At 39.2% G+C, this 19221-nt stretch overlaps 1 protein-coding gene across 1 annotated transcript in view; it reads right to left on the bottom strand.

Moving 5' to 3' along the window:
• The window catches only part of LOC150076641 (VPS35 endosomal protein-sorting factor-like), a 370416-nt gene that overhangs the window by 153969 nt on the left and 197226 nt on the right, over positions 1–19221 (bottom strand). The window contains exon 12 of the mRNA XM_090386682.1: positions 8133–8302. Coding sequence (XP_090242808.1) covers positions 8133–8302 — 170 coding nt within the window. The remainder of the gene's footprint in view (positions 1–8132; positions 8303–19221) is intronic.

Here is a 19221-nt window from a genome sequence, read left to right as displayed (position 1 = left end):
TGACAAGACACCATGATCTACTCTTGCAGCCCATTTGCACTGCTCAGAGAACTTCATATCTGCCTGCACAATTACCCTCAGGTCCTTTTCATTCTCTACCACTGTCAGTGTAGTACCACATAGTTGATATGTTGCTCTGGGGTTGCTGTTTCCCATATGTAGTACTTTACATTTGTCAATGTTAAACTTCATTGCCACCTCTCAGCCCATCTGCTCAATCTTTTCAGATCCTGCTGCAGCAGCAAAGCATTCAGTAGCGTCATCAACAACCCTGCCAACCTTTGTATCGTCTGCAAACTTGGACATTAAGCTTGATATACCACACAATATAATAGCATAGCTTAATTTAATTTATTATGGTACTCACCTTTTTATAATCTGCATTGATGTTAGAATAAAATGGATGATAATTTTAAATTTAAGTTAGCATGAATAAGTTAGGATTTAAAAACAGAATTTAAATATGCGCAAGGAAGTAGAAGTGCACGTCTTCATCCTTGGCTTGATATACCATCATCAATATTATTTATAAATACAGAAAACAATAATGGACCCAACACTGAACCCTGAGGGACTCCACTAATAACATTAGTTCACGTTGAGCAGTGTCCATTGATTATCACTCTGTCTTCTGCCACTCAACCACCCCTTTATCCATAGCAGAAATTTGCCTCCAATGCCACACTCAAATTTGTGCAGCAGTCTTCCATGCGCAACAATATCAAAAGCCTTTCTAAGATCCAAGTATATAATATCAAAGTTATTCCCTGCATCTAGTTCTTTTGTGACTGCAACATAGTATCCAATCAAATTGGTCAGGCAAGACTTCCCCTTAACAAAATGATGCTGTGTCCGAGCTATAACTGAAGTCTTGTCTAGATGATCCTGCAGTGCTTCTTTAACCAGTGCCTCCATTAATTTTCCTGGAGCAGAAGTCAAACTCAGAGGTCTATAATTACTTGTGTCAGCCTTTGATCCTCCTTTGTGAATTGGGGTCACAATTGCACATGTCCAGTCTATGGGTACCTCCTCTGAGTCCAAGGAAGCTTCCATAATTATGGCTAAGGGTTTGCTTACTTCCTTTGCTGCCTCCTTTAATATAACTGCATAGATCCCATCCATCCTAGGTGCCTTTCTTGTATTTATTTTCAACAATTTCTCCTCCACTTTACTCTCAGTTATTACAAGATTATCTAGCTTACTGCCAGAGTTGAATACACCTCTGGCATTCCCCTCACTGAATAACTCGTCATGTGTGAATGTCGATGCAAAATATTCATTTATTTTATTAGCTACGTGTGCAGGATTATCAACAGATGAACTATCGATATCAAGTAGACCAATTTGATTCATCCCCTTCCTTCTAGAGTTTACATAAGTAAAGAACTCTTTACTGTTTTTTTCTTTGCATCCTTTGCCAAAGATTTCTCGTAATCTGCCTTCGCCTGCCTAACCTCTTTTGTAACTTGGTTACAGATAAACCTATATCTATCACAGGCTTCTGTGTTATGTGTTAATTTATATGTATCCCATGCATTTTTCTTCTCTGCCATATGTCTAATTAGTTCATCAGACACTCATTTAGGCCTATACCTTGAACAATATTTCTTAGTTGGTATGTAAAGCCTAGTAGCTTCCAAGATAAGTTCTTTGAATGCTTCCCATTTTGAGTTTGCTGTTGGTAACATCATCAGTTGGTCCCACTGTATAGAATTTAAATACTGTCTCAGACCATCGTAGTCGCCTTTACGAAAGCAGTAACCCTTTCCTTTACCCCTGATGGTAGTTACCTCTTTGAGTAAATCCCACTTCAGCACACTGTGATCACTGCCACCTAGTGGTCCCTCTATATGCAGATTCTTAATGCATGAAGAATCACTACTGATAATCAAATCAAGAGTATTACTCCCTCTAGTTGCCTTAGGAACATGCTGATGTAGAAAACAGTCATCCAATAAATCCACAAAAGCCTTGCCAGTGTGTGTGTGTGTGTGTGACCAACCCACAAATTCCAGTCAATATCTGGGAAATTAAAATCCCCCATTATAAGACTATCTGTTTGTTGTTTGTTATTTGGTTTTTAGGAGCATTAGCAACTAAGGCCATATTGCTCCGGGATATGCGGTGGTCATTCCCTGACCTTTCCGCATCGTCCGTATTTGGTGGTGATGGGCTCGAACCCCGGTCTAATCAAGAAGCGTGTGCTATGCACTGCTGCTCCTTCCCACCTGGCTACGGAGGTGCCAAGCCTATCTGATTTACTGGACCCTCTATTTCCCTGTACAGTTTCTTATTATACTCATCAGAGTCATTAGGCCTATAAGCACACTCCTTCTCTCAATTTTGATCTCCCAATGCTTATGTCACACCAAACTGACTCGACACTGCACTGTCCAGCGATGTTGACTGGCTTCACTTCCTTGGATTTTATGTGTTTCTTAACTAATACCATATCCCCTCCTCTCTTCCTATCCTGTCTATCCTTTCTGTAGACGTTGTACTCCCCCAATTCCAGTTCTGCATTCCTTTCATCTGTGTGACACCACGTCTCTGATATCCCAACAATATCTGCCTTTGATGATTTGAGCAATACCTCAAATTTATCAAATTTATTTACCAAAATCCTAGCATTGGTGTATTCGCAAGCATACATGCACCTGGTCCTATTCTTAGCTACCCTAACACAACCCATATGTTTACTTGTACCGCAATGACTCCCAGCAGTCTCTGAAATATCCTGCATCTTGTTTTCAAGGCTTCTGCTCATTCCAATAGAAGCAGTGCAAGAATCACTTTCACCTCTGCCAGTGGCTACTGTTAATCTATTAGTCCTTGTATCCCCCCAAGCTAGCAGTTTTCCAACCCACCTAACACTGCCTTGATAGCATCAGCAAATATTCTTGCACCCTTTCTATTTAAGTGTATCCCATCTCTGTAGAAGCAGTCTCTCCTGTTAACAAGTAAAGAACAGGTTGAAATAAATTCTACCCCTTAAGCCTTGCACAATCTTTCCATGGCCGAATTTATCGACGAGGCTCTCATCATATACTCCCTCTTATCGTGTCTGGGCAGAATTGACACTTTCAAATTCAATCCTAATTCACGGCTGTTTTTCAACAGTGACATATACAGTGATAATACACTAATAACATAATTATACTCAATCTTTAAGTTCTTTCCCTCTGCAGAAAGCCTTGTCTGCAAAGTTAGCCAGTGACTGATAATTTTCTTTACATTCTAGAAACTTGGTCAAATTATTTACATCATAAACTTCCATCAGTGTCTGAAGTTCAAATCGAATATCTACATAATATCAACATTCTAAGATAACATGTTGGACTGTCTCCTGTGAGCCATATTTACATAGAGGAGACGAAACCAAACTCAGAGTAAATAACTTTGAGTTTAGGCTGCCATGCCTGGATAGAAGAAAAGTTAGGTGAAGACCTAAGTTAAACCAGGGCCAATGTTTTTTGTCAAATTCAGCAACTTGAGGTATAAAAAGAGTAGTAATTCTTCCAATGTTTGCATTAGTCCATTCGTTTTTACACTCCTGGAGGAACTGGTTTCTTAATCTAGTGTCGTCTTCTTTCACTGGCATGTCCAGGTTATCAGAAAACTGGTTGAACTGTGCTGCAATACCATTAATTCTACAATAATGAAAGTAATTGTACAATACTTTGTATTTAATTGGAAGTTTGCTGCTGATTACCTGTAGTGCCAATGTCGAAATCGTGTTCTGCGTATACTGGGGAGCCAAACACCCGCAGCATAGCAGACAATAGGAATAAATATGCATCTGTAGTACAGATTGAGAGTGGAGGGGTTTCAGACCCCAAGAACCTTTGGTAATTCTAATTATTTTACGTGTAAAAGTCTTGATTTTGCTTAGTACATACTTAGCATGAGTAATCAATTGCAGTTTGTTATCTAACATAATTCCTAGGCATTTGTGTGAGTTAACTAATTTTATTGATTGTTTTTTAATCTTAATACTTGGAGGTCTAATTGGGTCTAATTTTCCTTTGAGAAGAATTTTTTTTTTTTTTTTTTAACAAAAATAGTTCGTGTGTACTACACCACTCATCTAGATCTGATAGGACTTCATTAGCACAGGTTTCAAGTTGTTGTCTGGCATTTCCAGAAACAAGGATAATTAGATCGTCTGTGTAAGCAACCTTAGTAGCGTAATGATGTTCAGTAGCCAGCCACCCATCAAGGACCATGTTCCAACATAAACATACTGGTCCGAGAACTTATTTCTGAGGGCAACCACAGGTCTCACAACAGAGCAGGATCCACTGACCACAAGTGAGCAATTCTGGAAATAATCCATGATGAGACAATAAATAGGCATGGAGACCCCAGACCCCTGGAACCTCTCGAGGACACTTTGCCACCAAACAGTGTCAAAGACCCCTTTGAAGTCCACAAGGAGGCTGAGGACATACTTTTCATTGGAGGCTGAAACAGTAGTAGTAGTAGTAATAGTACTAGTAGTAGTAGTAGTAATAGTGGCATGTGATGCAAGAAAGCAAGTGTATGAGCTTATGCAGCATCAGCCAAAAAAAAGAATCACACCATTCCCTCCAAATGCCTGTCCAGTTCCTCCTTAAATTTATTCAACCTATCAACTTCCACAACGACAGATGGAAGTTTGTTCCAGCAATTAACCACTCGCTGGCTAAAGGCAAATTTTCACACATCTATTCTACATCTGTCCTTTCTTAATTTGAATTTATGCCCCCTTAGGTTCGTAATCTGAACAAGTGGAAGGATCCCATCAGAATTCAGCGTGCTCAACCCATTCAAGGCCTTATATACCTCAATCAGATCACCGCGCAGGTGCCTAGTCTCCAGCCACTGCAATTTGCAGAACTTAAGCCTCTCTTGGTAAGAGGATCCCTTCATTCCCCTCACCAATCTTGTTGCCCTTCTCTGTACACACTCAAGTAAATCTACATCCTTCCTAAAATGAGGCCTCCAGACCTGTACGCAGTACTCAAGGTGTGGCCTGACCACACCTTGAGTGGTCAGGCCACACCTTGAGGCCCGATAATCACCTCCTTCTCCCTGCTAGCAAAATTCCTATATATCATTGACAAAACCCCATGACCTGCCCTGGCAGCCTGTCTGCATTGCTCAGAAAACTTCATATCTGACTATTCATATCTAGGTTAAAGGCATCCACATAGACATCCCAGCAGTGAAGCCAAATTGATACCTGTAGTTTAAGTTTCTTTCTTTATAGTACTTTTGGAATCTCACTACAATTGCTCAGGAATTTCTATTCAATTCTTGGAATAGAAAAAAATGAAAAGGGCAACTTAGCTTTTTTGACCACTTGCATTGCATCAGATTAGCGGCTGGTTTATGACGTCCTTTCGGGGGTGAGGCTATACAATAGAGCATTGGCATTCAGCTTGTCGCATTACCCTATTTACAGATTGTATGGTATTCACTGAACATAACAACACACATACACACCTACATACATACATACATACACTTGCCGGCCTTGGCTTTGCCTTTCAGATGCAACTGCGGATTATAGGGAGGAACCGTGGAGACCGCAATCAAAACAAACACGCCTTGACCTTGTCTTGTATTCACTGAACCATAAATTTATTTTGGGACTTCAAAGAATTTTGTATGCATTATGGGACTTCAAAGAACTGTTTGCAGATCACTTTACTGTCATTTTAAATAAAATCAGTTAAAAATGAATCATTCCTTCGGAAACATGTCTACTAACAAAAGAAAGTGCCTCTTGATTCGCAAAAAAGTCAAAATTATTCGTGAGTTAGAATGCAGTGCAAAAAATTTTGGTACGTGTAAAAAGTTTCTTTGTCCTCTTCAACAGTAATGAAATTTTGAAAAATAAATGTTTACATATCGGCACTGGAAAAGAACAAAACCGGAAAAAAAAAAAAAAAAAAATTAGAAAATGCGAGGTTACAAATGCCGATAGGCACCTCCATAGCCAGGTGGGAAGGAGCAGCAGTGCATAGCACACGCTTCTTGATTAGACTGGGGTTCGAACTCGTCACCCAAATACGGAGGATGCGGAAAGGTCAGGGAATGACCACCGCATATCCCTGAGCAATATGGCCTTAGTTGCTAATGCTCCTAAAAAAAACCAAATAACAACATAACAATAACACATGCCGATGAAGCATTGCTTCAATGGTTCACTACACAAAGAAGTGCTGGATTTTCAATAGACTTGAAGGCCCAAGCAGAAAAATCTGCTAAACAATTTGGATGCAACGATTTTGTATGTAACAATGGTTGGTTGGATCGATTTAAAAACCTAATACAAATAATATGTAGGTGTATACTAATACTGTATTATTTTTTCCCCTCTAATATTTATATTGTTTTATGAATCTATCTTTTTATCAAGTTATTGAAAATTGAAAAAAAAATAGGAGGTAGTTTTAACTGATATAGTGAGTAACGGTTATAACGAGGAAATTTTGTCAGTCCCTTGATGTTCGTTGTAACCAAGTTCGACTGTGGTTTGTTTGTTACCTGCTGATACCATGAATCTTGCCACTGTGAATATAATTTATTATGGATTACTTGCCTGTAGGAGGACTGACAGGTCAGATACTGAATCCACCTTCAGGGATAATGCATATCATCTGGTGAACCTGGACAGGGATGGATGGGTAGTGTATCTCATCACTGAAAAAGCATGTGGCACACTCAAAGAATCATTGCATATAACAACTGTTGGTATCGATGAGTTCTTATGTGATCCAAGGCTAACTCTAATAGCATGCAGCTCTGCAGTGTATATGCTGCATTTGGGACCATTCTGTGATATCTGGTACACATGTGCAAAAAAAACTGGCACCGAAACCCCGAATTCTCCAAAAAAAATTTCATATGCTGACTCATGTTTTTGTAAGAAAGAACATGAAAATTTTTACTACAAATGCATACACTTAAATTATTTATTAAATTACTTGAAAATGAACATCACATAAATATTACAATATATGTATTACTAACAATAAAGAAAAACATAGTACAATAAAATTAACTAAATACAAAATTTTACAAAAATTGCACCTTTCCTGGTTTTTGAAGAAACAAACATTCTTATTTTATCTAACATACTTCATGTTAGATAAAGTTTGACAGATAATAGTAAAAAATCAGATAATTTTTCCTGTAATATGGAAGATCAAAAGTAATTATATATTAGTTTTCAATTTTAAAAAAACATTCCTCTCCTGTTACACTGAGAGGAACAGTTAAATGTATATGGATCGCTACTGTCAGATTTGGAAACGGTACATATTTAAATCATTTTTAAATATATAATTTAAAATTTGCAGTACTAACATATTTTCTTCTAAATGTGGTTGAATGGTTATTAATTTCATCAAGCAGTCTGATGGCATTAATATCAATGTCAATGTTAGTTGAGAAGTGTAATTGCAGATCATTGCAACATCTTTTTATATATTCCTTATCTGAGGTAGCATATTTTGTTATTTTATTCTTTACCATTTTCAGCGTGCATGCATGCGCGCGCACACACACACACACACATGCACCTTGGACCAGCCCTGGTTGTCTGCATTTGTGGAATCTGCTCTCAGATATAGTATTATCTGAAAAAACAACAGCAGATCCCACACACAATTCTGACTTCAAACAATCTTATTAATAAAAACCCCCACTAAGGCAAATTCTGATAGCTTTATATGCTGATTGTAGGCAGCAAAGGCGGAAATGGTGTCTGGTTGACCACGAGGATAGCAGCTCCTCCATGAGCAGCCCCATCCACAATTCTATCCTTATGAATAATAGTAATGTTATGCATGGTGGTGGTCATTTTCCTATGCTACTGCATTTTACAAAAAAAATAATGAAAGGATAAATTCTATCTCTGCTTATAGATGTCATACTATTATGGCAGCCACATGGTCTTCCCAACAAGCTAACAGTTTTCTGAACCATCTAACAATTTTCCATATTATACTGTTGAATAAAATGTTACTCTTCCTTCACTATTAATATTCACTCGTTATCACTGTATTATTTTCTATATTATGATCTTTAAGCCATAATATAGGAAAAATGTCCATAATATAGGAATAACTTTTATGCTATACCTGTTGCACTGTGTTTTGCATTTTAGTAGAACTTCACTCAAGATGCTTTCTGAGGCTTTGTATGCTACACATTGCAAAATCCAGTCAAGAGCAGGAGGATATAATGTCAAATATGTTGGTAAATCTACATTCTGACTGAGCAGCGTTTTTTGGACAATGGCACTTTGCAACTAAATAATAAATGGAAAACAAAATTAAACAAAACATGGTAATTTCATAATAAATTTAAAAAAATTAATATCAAGATAAATCCTAGTTGTCTGAAGACAAATACTGAAATATAAAATAAAAATATTCATGATATTGTATCAAAAAGCATTTTTCATAGGAAAAACGTTGGCACATAAAGCCATTCTGCTTTATGTGGCACATATGAAAAAAAAAAAACTTTTACATATTTTGAGGTGACTGTTCTTCTCTGATAAGTGTTTTTTGCCAAGAAAATTATGTCTACATTTTTCATTGAATGCAGAAATTAAGAGTTCTTATTAAAGAATGGTTTGGACCACATGCCCTGATCATGAGTCAAACAGATAAGATAAGTACATTGCATTGTAATATAAATACTTCGAAAAAGAGCACGGACGTTCTACTAGATAATTAGCATTAGCATTAGTAGAGGCATTTGATGCAAGAAAGCAAGCTTATGCAGCATTAGCCAAAAAAAAAAAAAAAAAACACACTTCCACTTCACCCCTCTGTTCGTTCAAAATATCTGTCCAGCTGAGCCTTAAACTTACTTAGACTATCAACTTCCACGAAAAGGGATGGAAGTCTGTTCCACCAACAAACCACCCGCTGGCTAAAGGAAAATTTTCGCATGTCTATCCTACATCTGTCTTTCCTCAATTTGAATTTATGCCCTCTCAGGTGATTATTCTGAGCGAGAGGAAGAATCCCATCGGCATTGAGCATGCTCAAACCATTCAAGGCTTTATGCACCTCTATCAGATCACCTCGCTGGTGCCTAGACTCCAGACACTGTAATTTGCAAAACTTAATCCTTTTTTCGTAAGAGCACCCCTTTGTTCCATTCACTAATCTTGTTGCCCTTCTCTGTACTCGTTCCAGCAGCTCTACATCTTTCTTGAAATGAGGCCTCCAGACCTGTATACAGTACTCTAGGTGTGGCCTGACCATTGCCTTATACATGGGAATAATCACCTCCTTATCCATGCTAGAAAAATTCCTATATATCATTGACAATACACCATGAGCTACTCTTGCAGCTCGTCTGCACTGCTCAGAGAACTTCATATTTGCCTGCACAAACACCCCCAGGTCCCTTTCATTCTCTACCACTGTCAGTGTAGTACCACAGAGTTGATACGTTGCTCTGGGGTTGCTGTTTCCCATATGTAGTACTTTACATTTGTCAATGTTAAACTTCATTCGCCACCTCTCAGCCCACCTGCTCAACCTTTCCAGATCCTGTTGCAGCAGCATAGTGTCAGTAGTGTCCTTGACAACCCTGCCTACCTTTGTATCGTCTGCAAACTTCGACATTAAGCTTGATATACCCTCATCAATATCATTTATGAATACAGAAAACAATAATGGACCCAACACTGAGCCCCTGAGGCACTCCACTAATAACATTAGTCCACGACGAGCAGTGTCCATTGATTACCACTCTCTGTCTTCTCCCCCTCAGCCACCCCTTTATCCACAGCAGCAATTTGCCTCCAATGCCACACTGCTCCAATTTGTGCAGCAGTCTTCCATGCGCAACAGTATCAAAAGACTTTCTAAGATCCAAGTATATAATATCAAAGTTATTTCCTGCATCCAGTTGCTTTGTGACTGCATCATAGTATCCAATCAAATTGGTCAGGCAAGACTTCCCCTTAACAAAACCATGCTGTGTCCTAGCTATAGCTGAAGTCTTGTCTAAATGATCCTGCAGTGCTTCTTTAACTAGTGCCTCCATTAATTTTCCTGGAACAGAAGTTAAACTCACAGGTCTATAAATACTTGTGTCAGCCTTTGATCCTCCTTTGTGAATTGGGGTGACATTTGCACATCTCCAGTCTGTGGGTACCTCCCCTGAGTCCAAGGAAGCTCTCATAATTATGGCTAATGGTTTGCTTACTTCCTTTGCTGCCTCCTTTAATATAACTGGATAGATCCCATTCACACCGGGTGCCTTTCTTGTGTTTATCTTCAACAATTTCTCCTCCACTTTACTCTCAGTTATTACAAGATTCTCTAGCTTACTGCTAGAGTTGAATACACCTCTGGCTTTCCCCTTGCTAAATAACTCCTCATGTGTGAATGTCGATGCAAAATATTCATTTAGTTTGTTAGCTACCTGAGCAGGATCATCAACAGTTGACCCATCGATATCAAGTGGACCAATCTGATTCATCCCCTTTCTTCTAGTTTACATAAGTAAAGAACTCTTTGCTGTTTTTCTTTGCATCCCTTGCCAAAGATTTCTCATAATCTGCCTTCGCCTGCCTAACCTCCTTTGTAACTTGGTTACAGATCAACTTGTATCTATCATAGGCTTCTGTGTTGTGTGTTAATTTGTATGTATCCCATGCATGTTTCTTCTCTGCCATATGCCTCATCAGTTCATCTGACATCCATTTAGCATTAGCATTAGTAGAGGCATATGATGCAAGAAAGCAAGCTTATTCAGCATCAGCCAAAAAAAAAAAAAAAACACACCACTCCCATTTCACCCCTCCGTTCGCTCGAAATACCTGTCCAGTTGAGCCTTAAATTTGTTTAGGCTATCAACTTCAACAACAAGTGATGGAAGTCGGTTCCACCAACCAACCACCCGCTGGCCAAAGGCAAATTTCCGCACATCTATCCGACATCTGTCCTTCCTCAATTTGAATTTATGCCCTCTGAGCTGATTATTCTGAGCAAGATGAAGAATCCCATTGGCATTGAGCATGCTCAAACCATTCAAAGCCTTATACAACTCTATCAGATCACCTCGCTGGTGCCTAGTCTCCAGACTCTGTAATTTGCAAAACTTAAGCCTTTCTTCGTAAGAGGAACCCTTTGTTCCATTCACTAATCTTGTTGCCCTTCTCTGTACCCATTCCAGCAGCTCTAAATGCTTCTTGAAATGAGGCCTCCAGACCTGTATACAGTACTCAAGATGTGGCCTAACCATTGCCTTATACAAGGGAATAATCACCTCCTTATCCCTGCTAGAAAAATTCCTGTATATCATTGACAAGACACCATGAGCTACTCTTGCAGCTCGTCTGCACTGCATTTAGGCCTAAACCTTGAACAATATTTCTTAGTTGGTATGTATAGCCTAGTAGCTTCCAAGATAAGTTCTTTGAATGCTTCCCATTTTGCATTTGCTGTTGGTAACATCATCAGTTGGTCCCACTGTATAGAATTTAAATACTGTCTCAGTCCATCGTAGTCGCCTTTACGAAAGCAATAACTCTTCCCTTTACCCCTAATGGTAGTTACCTCTTTGAGTAAATCCCACTTCAGCACACTGTGATCACTGCCACCTGGTGGTTCATTTATCTGCAGATTCTTAATGCATGAAGAATCACTGCTGATAGTCAAATCAAGAGTATTCTTCCCTCTAGTTGCCTCCTGAACATGCTGATGTACAAAACAATCATCCAATAAATCCACAAAAGCCTTGCTAGTGTGTGAGTGACCAGCCCCCAAATTCCAGTCAATATCTGGGAAATTAAAATCTCCCATTTTAAGACTCTCTGATTTACTGGCCCACTCTATTTCCCTGTACAGTATCTTATTATACTCATCAGAGTCATTAAGCCTATAGCACACTCCTACTCTCAATTTTGATCTCCCAATGGTTATGTCACACCAAACTGACTCAACACTGCACTGTCCAGCAATGTCCACTGGCTTCACTTCCTTGGATTTTATGTATTTCTTAACTAATAGCATAACCCCTCCTCCCCTCCTCCCTTCCTATCCAGTCTATCCTTTCTGTAGACGTTGTACTCCCCAAATTCCAGTTCTGCATTCCTTATATCTGTGTGACACCACGTCTCTGATATCCCAACAATATCTGCCTTTGATGTTTTGAGCAATACCTCAAATTCATCAAATTTATTTACTAAACTCCTAGCATTGGTGTACACGCAAGTATACATGCACCTATTTCTATTCTTAGCTACCCTAACACAACCCATGTGTTTACTTGTACCGCAATGACTCCCGGCAGTCTCTGAAATATCCTGCATCTTGTTTTTCAGGCTTCTGCTCATTCCAATAGAAGTAGTGCAAGAATCTCTTTCACCTCTGCCAGTGGCTACTGTTAATCTATTCGGCTTTGTCTCCCCCTCCCCCAAGCTAGCAGTTTTCCGACCCACCTAACACTGCCTCGATAGCATCAGCAAATATTCTTGCACCCTTTCTATTGAAGTGTATCCCATCCCTGTAGAAGCAATCTCTCCTGTTAACAAGTACAGTCCAGGCTGAAAAAAATTCTACCCCTTGAGCCTTGCACAATCTTTCCAGGGCCGAATTGATCGACAAGGCTCTCATCATATACTCCCTCCTATCGTGTCTGGGCAGAATTGCAGACACTTTCAAATTCAACCCTATTTCACGGCTTTTTTTCAACAGTGACCTGTACTTGTTAAGCAATTCTGCCGGTCTCCTACTCTTGATATCATTAGTGCCAACGTGTACAACTATATCACCTTTTGTGCCCTTAAAAGATGATATCTGCTCTACAATGTCATCAACCTTTGCCCCTGGCAGACATACCCTGGTCCTGTTCCACCTATCCTTTTTACAAAGTATGTTCCCCGTTTTCCTGACAATAGAGTCACCAACAACTACTAGTTCCTTTGGGACCAGCGCATTCTGCCTTGGGGGTTGCCGCTGTGTTGCGCGACGACCAAGTGCAAGCTCTGGCGTTGATGTGGGCAGCTGAGAGCTTGATGGGCCCCTCAATTTAGTTCCTTCAAGGGCATCCACCCTGTCCTTCAAGCTCTCATATAGGCCCATACGAACGCTGAGTTGTTGCCTGATTTCGATACACTCCTTGCATCGCGCACACACACACAAAGATCCCCGATGGCAATATCATGTCCCGTACCTGAATGCTCCACAAACATCATGCAAGCTGTGCATTTTAGAAGGCTGTGATTCAGAAGCCAACTGCCCCCCTCAGTTCTCCTCTGAGCCACAGCACTTCCATTAGCTTGAGCCTTTTGTTTTGCTGCTCTGGTCTGAGTCATGTTTCTTTTAATTTAAATAAAATTTCAATTTCAGTTTATAACCCTAAATTATCTCCCAGCACAGTTATAACGGGATATATATTTTTTAGTGTCAAGTATTAATTATCTCCGAGTTCCCTTTATATAACTTCCGTATCAGTTATGTATTAATTAATTATGTTACGTGTGTAATCTAAGTCGGCATATGTATTTAGTTTAAAGTACAATTTAAATGCCAACGAAGTTCAAGAAGTTTAATAGAGTTTACCGATCACTGAAAATATTATAACCTATACTATACTAACGCTATCTAGGTTCGATATATGACGATCGTATGACAAAGACAAAGGCGGGAAGTTACAAACGGTAATCTATGGACACTTAAGTATTAATTAACTTTCAAATCTCGCTGTCTCAATTCAGAATAAACTAACGATCCTTACTAGGTCTATAAGCTACTTACAAAAAATAATTTGATGTAAAAAATATTCAATAAGCGGCTAAATATGGCTTAAAAAAAAAAACTTCTCGTTCAGCGGAGTTGCGACTTGTAACATGTGTATATTCTTACCGATACGTTTATGCAATTGCAAGGCCGAGTAAAGAATAAATACACCAAATTAATCAGAAAATCACAAAATAATGCTATACTACTAAATTTAAATCTAAAGTTTTTAGAAAAACAATAATTTCAAATCAATAAATAAGAAAAATCCACTTAGCGGCTTTGAACACGTCTGGCCCCTACTAGCCTCGTCAGCAGGCCCGTCAATATAATTAATATTAAAAAATAATAATATAATTAGACCCATCAATATAATTAAATATATTGATTGCACATTGTGTTGTGTTCAGTGTGAGAGTGTTGTAATACATGCATTTGAGTTAACTATAGTTTAAACTCATGTGACTGCTAAGTACAGTTAATATTAGTATTAGAAGTGACAAATTATACAAAAAGCAAGCTTATAAAGCATCAGCCAAGAGAGGAATTCCCACATCACTTGATTATCCCCTCCAATAGTTTGACTAGGTCTTCCTTATTTATTCAAACTATCCACAACACCAGATGGAAGTAGTTTGTCAGTTTCTTCCAACAATCAGCCACTTGCTGGCTAAAGAAAAACTTCTACACATCTATTCCTCCTAATACATGTAGTTTGAGCAAGAAGAAGAATGCCATTAACAGTGAGCTTGCTCAATCCATTCAAAGCCTTAAACAAGGCAAACAGGTCACCTTACAGATGCCTACTCCCAAAAACTGCAATTTGCAAAACTGAAGCCTTTCTTGGTAAAACCACCCTTTTTTAACCCCAGATCAATCTCGTTACCCTTCTCTCTCTCTTTTTTCTTTTTATTTATGAAAACCCCAAACACAAGAGGTATTAGAAACTTTAGTACTTAGTACCATGCATAGTTTAAAGGTTGCGAAAATGAAAGTAGATACTTATTGATATTACTTGTTGAAGGAATACATGAGGAAGAAGAAAAGTTGGTCCTGTGACTGAAGATGGACAGGACAGTAAAGGATGCTGACTGGCTGCAGTACAAGTTCGGACTGGTTTGAAAGAGAGGATGGGAATTATAGAAGCCAATTCAGAAGAACAGTGTCCGTGGAAGTATCTATAAAGACATGTAGCAGAAACTGAATGTCTATGACAAAGAGAGTGGAAACACCTGTTAGAAATGGGTTATTAATTAACCTAACTGCCCTCCTTTTAATGGAATATAGAAGTCTGAGAGAGATTCTGGAACACTGCCCCAGATGCGGAACATATTCCATGATAGGATAGATTTGCGATTTGCAGAGAGTGAGCAGCTGTTTGGAAGAAAAGTAACGCAAAGCATGAAAGAGAAAACCCAGTTTTTTAGATGCTAAGGAAGCAACATTTTTGAGGTGCTATGATATTAGAAATACAAAAGATATTAGAAATCAGAGTAATCCCTAATAGAGATATGTGATCTTATCTAGAAATCGGAGTGTCATCGAAGATAAGCACAAGAGCAAAACAATCATATTTGTGAGATATAGACAGGACTGAATTTTAGAAGAATTGAAACCAGCTAAGTTATCTTCGTCTCACTGGAAAATTACCTGGAGATAAGAATTTAAGGAATTGGTAGTGGATATTCGAGAAGTTGAAGCTGTTTGGCAAGGCAAGGTTACTCAAACTGGAAGGTGGATAAGATTTCCAGTCAAAGGAAGAAGTCATTAATATACAAGAGGAAAAGAGTATGAGAAAGAACTGATTCATGGAGAACACCTGCATTGGTGGAGAAGGTTTTTTTTTTTTTTTTTTGGTAGTTGTTGGCGCATAGGCTTCTGTGGCGATAATGCACCTCCCAAGGTTTTTTTGCAGTACTTTGATCCAAGCCCGAGGCAGGAATCGAACCCGCGACCTTTGGGTTGCCAGGCAGGCACTTTACCCACACGGCTAGCCCGGTCGGCGGTGGAGAAGGTAGAAGACAGAGAGCTATCAACCATCACCTGCAGTGAGTGGTCAGGGAGAAAACAGGATACCCAATAAAACAGTTGGAAAACCTTTAGGAGACGCTTAACTAAACATGATCAAAAGTCTTGGTAATGTCACAAACAACTGCTTCAGTTTCACCAAACGTTTCCATTGAATTTGTCCATAGATAGGTAACATAAGCCAGTATATCACCAGTGGATCGACACTGATGGGAATCTTTACCGGCGATCGTTAATCAGATGGAACGTGTCTAGACAGTTTGAATTGGTAGTTAATTGAAACTGGCTGGATATGAGCAAATTTCTAAGTAAAAGCAGAAACACCTTTCGAATAAGAAAGTGAAAAATGGTGACACAGAACAGGAGCAAATTCAGCAGCACAGGTTTTAAGAAAAGTGGAGAAACATCATCAGAACAGGGAGCTTTCTTAGCATCAAGATTTTTCAAAATCCTTCTGACATCCTTTCGACAGAACACCACAGGAAGCATTGAATGGAGTGTACTGGGAATGGTGGGAGGTGCTTTATCAAGATCATAAATACATGAGTTGGAAGTAAAATAGGATGCTAGTCAGCTTTGTCTTTGTCAATAGAACCATCTGGTTTTGACAGGGATGGGAAAAGCTGTGGCCAAAAGCTTTGGAAATTGAACAGAATGCATAGCTACCATTTGGACAAGAAGCAAGTTGTCTACTCTTAGCCTGTTCGAAATCTAGTTTGGACTGATTAATAATGCTTTACAATTTTTGCAAGCTTTGGTGTAGGCAGAAAATGAACCTAGAAATTTTGAAACAAGCCAATTATGATATTCAACATTCTTACCTTGAACAACCTTAGCATGCATATATTGGAAAACCAAGGTTTAAATAAAGGGTGAAATTTTAAGGTGGAGTGTGAAATACAAGATTCCATTACTACAAGAATAATTTCGCTGACACGATCTGAGCAAATCCTGACATCAGAAGATTTGAAACAGTAATCCAACGAAAGAAAAGAAATTTTTAGATCATCCCATTTTGCATTCTTGTAATGCCATACAACAAGGGGTTTGGGAATGGCCATGAAAGAAAGGCCCCATTGGAGAAGAGACCATCTTCAAGTTGTGGTCTGAGGTGTCTGTTGGCTGTGTGGTTAGGATTTTCTGGTAGCTAAATGAACAATCTGTGCAAGGTCACTGGTATTTGCAAATGCCTCAACATCTCAACCAGCTGGTTCCATGTTACTGGAAAACAGAAGCCAACTGGAGTTGTGAACATTATTTGTGTAGGCAGATATGAAGTTGGAGTTGTGAACGGTAATTGTGCAGGCAGATATGAAGTTTTCTGAGCAGTGCAGACGGTCTGCAAGAGTAGCTCATGGTGTCTTGTCAATGATATATAGGAATTTTTCTAGCAGGGATAAGGAGGTGATTATCCCCTTGTATAAGGCAATGGTCAAACCACACCTTGAGTACTGTATATAGGTCTGGAGGCCTCATTTTAAGAAGGATGTAGAGCTGTTGGAAAGAGTACAGAGAAGGGCAACAAGATGAGTGAATGGAACAAAGGGTTGCTCTTACGAAGAAAGGTTCAAGTTTTGCAAATTAGTGTCTGGAGACTAGGTGCCTGCAAGGTGATCTGATTGAGGTGTATAAAGCCTATAAAGCCTAATGGTCAGACCACACCTTGAGTACTGTATATAGGTCTGGAGGCCTCATTTTAAGAAGGATGTAGAGCTGTTGGAAAGAGTACAGAGAAGGGCAACAAGATCAGTGAATGGAACAAAGGGTTGCTCTTACGAAGAAAGGTTCAAGTTTTGCAAATTAGTGTCTGGAGACTAGGTGCCTGCAAGGTGATCTGATTGAGGTGTATAAAGCCTTGAATGGTTTGAGCATGCTCAATGCTGATGGGATTCTTCCTCTTGCTCAGAATAATCACCTAAGAGGGCATAAATTCAAATTGAGGAAAGACGGTTGTAGAATAGATGTGTGGAAGTCTGCCTTTAGCCAGCAGGTGGTTGGTTGCTGGAACAAACTTCCATCTGTCGTTGTAGATGTTGACAGCTTAAATAGATTCAAGGAACTTGACAAACATTTGGAGTGAGTGGATGGGTGAAATAAAGGGTTTTTTTCTGGCTGATGCTATATAAGCTTTCTTTCTTTTTGCATCATGTGCCTTTGCTAATGCTAACATGAAAATCAGCAAGGAAATTACATCACCGTTAGGAACTTTTTACTGGAGAAAGTAAAGTTTCACAGAAAGGAAGTTAGAGTTCCAAGTGCAGTTAGGAAAACAATATAGGCAGCAGATTAATTTTAGAGAATGGGGTAGAGAGATTTTAAGCTACGGAATGTCAAAAAGAGGAGGATTCCAAATTACTAAGTCTCTGATATGGAATAAAAGAGAAGAAATATGCACAAGCATCACCTTTGAAGCGAAAGGATATAGCGAATAATTAGAACAACTGAAATGTGCAGTGGTTGAATCAACCGATAAGAGGGATACTGTCAGGAAAAAGTATGTGAGGTTTGGCAGACTGAAAGTGGAAATAGACATCATTGAGATTGGAACTGAGACAATGTATATATGTGAAATGAACAAGAAAGTGTTTGGGAGGTTTAGATCTTTTTGCAGATAAGTCTGTTCATTAGTTTGACAATTCATGGTGTATCCAGCAGTAAGATAAGGTTGAGGGTGGGGGGGCATGCTGGTGAACCAGATGCCTCTTATGGAGATACCAACAGGTTCAGTCCTGTGGACTATCTAGTGACTTGCTTTCGAACACCATTTTAGAGGTGTACCCTCGAAATGTAAGGAAGATTCGATCTCACCAGGATGTTCATCATAACTCAAAAGACATTAGTCATATTGTATAATGGAAGAGATGGGGACTGTCAGAGCTTTGCTCTAGAGACTAAAAATGGGCTCTACCACTTCAAGCTTCCAGTAAGCAAGTGGTGGTATTGCACCAGTTGATGAGCATCATCTAATATCAAGTATTGCCTGGAAACACAGAGGGGGGGCAGCATCTGTGTGGTGTAGAAGCCACACCCAAAACCCCTGCTTGCTTTGCATATACTAGGTATTTAGGACTAACACATGGGTGTTATTCTAGGGGTTACTAAGAAGTCCCACTATTGTGAAGGTTCGAGAAGAGATTTTGGTTGTCACAGAACAATCTGTGCAAGGACACCTTCAATTTCAATGAAATCAGATCTGAATGATCAAATTTCATTGAAATTTGGTCCACTTGACTTGAGTGTCACCTGAATATCAGTTCCAGCAGCATTTTAGACTCCCAGGTAGCAAACCCAGCTTGGCATACCTCAGAGATGTCTGTCAGAGACCTGTTCCAGCACCATTTTCGCCTCTGCACCAGTTCTGCATCCTATCTAAATTGAGGCATCCAGACCTATATGCATTTCTCAAGATGTGGCCTAACCATTGCTTTGT

The sequence above is a fragment of the Mastigoproctus giganteus genome, chromosome 12 (assembly GCF_048544385.1).
Source record: "Mastigoproctus giganteus isolate SK-2022 chromosome 12, ASM4854438v1, whole genome shotgun sequence".
Taxonomy (NCBI): Eukaryota; Metazoa; Arthropoda; class Arachnida; order Uropygi; family Thelyphonidae; genus Mastigoproctus; species Mastigoproctus giganteus.
This window is presented reverse-complemented; position numbering and strand designations above follow the sequence as displayed.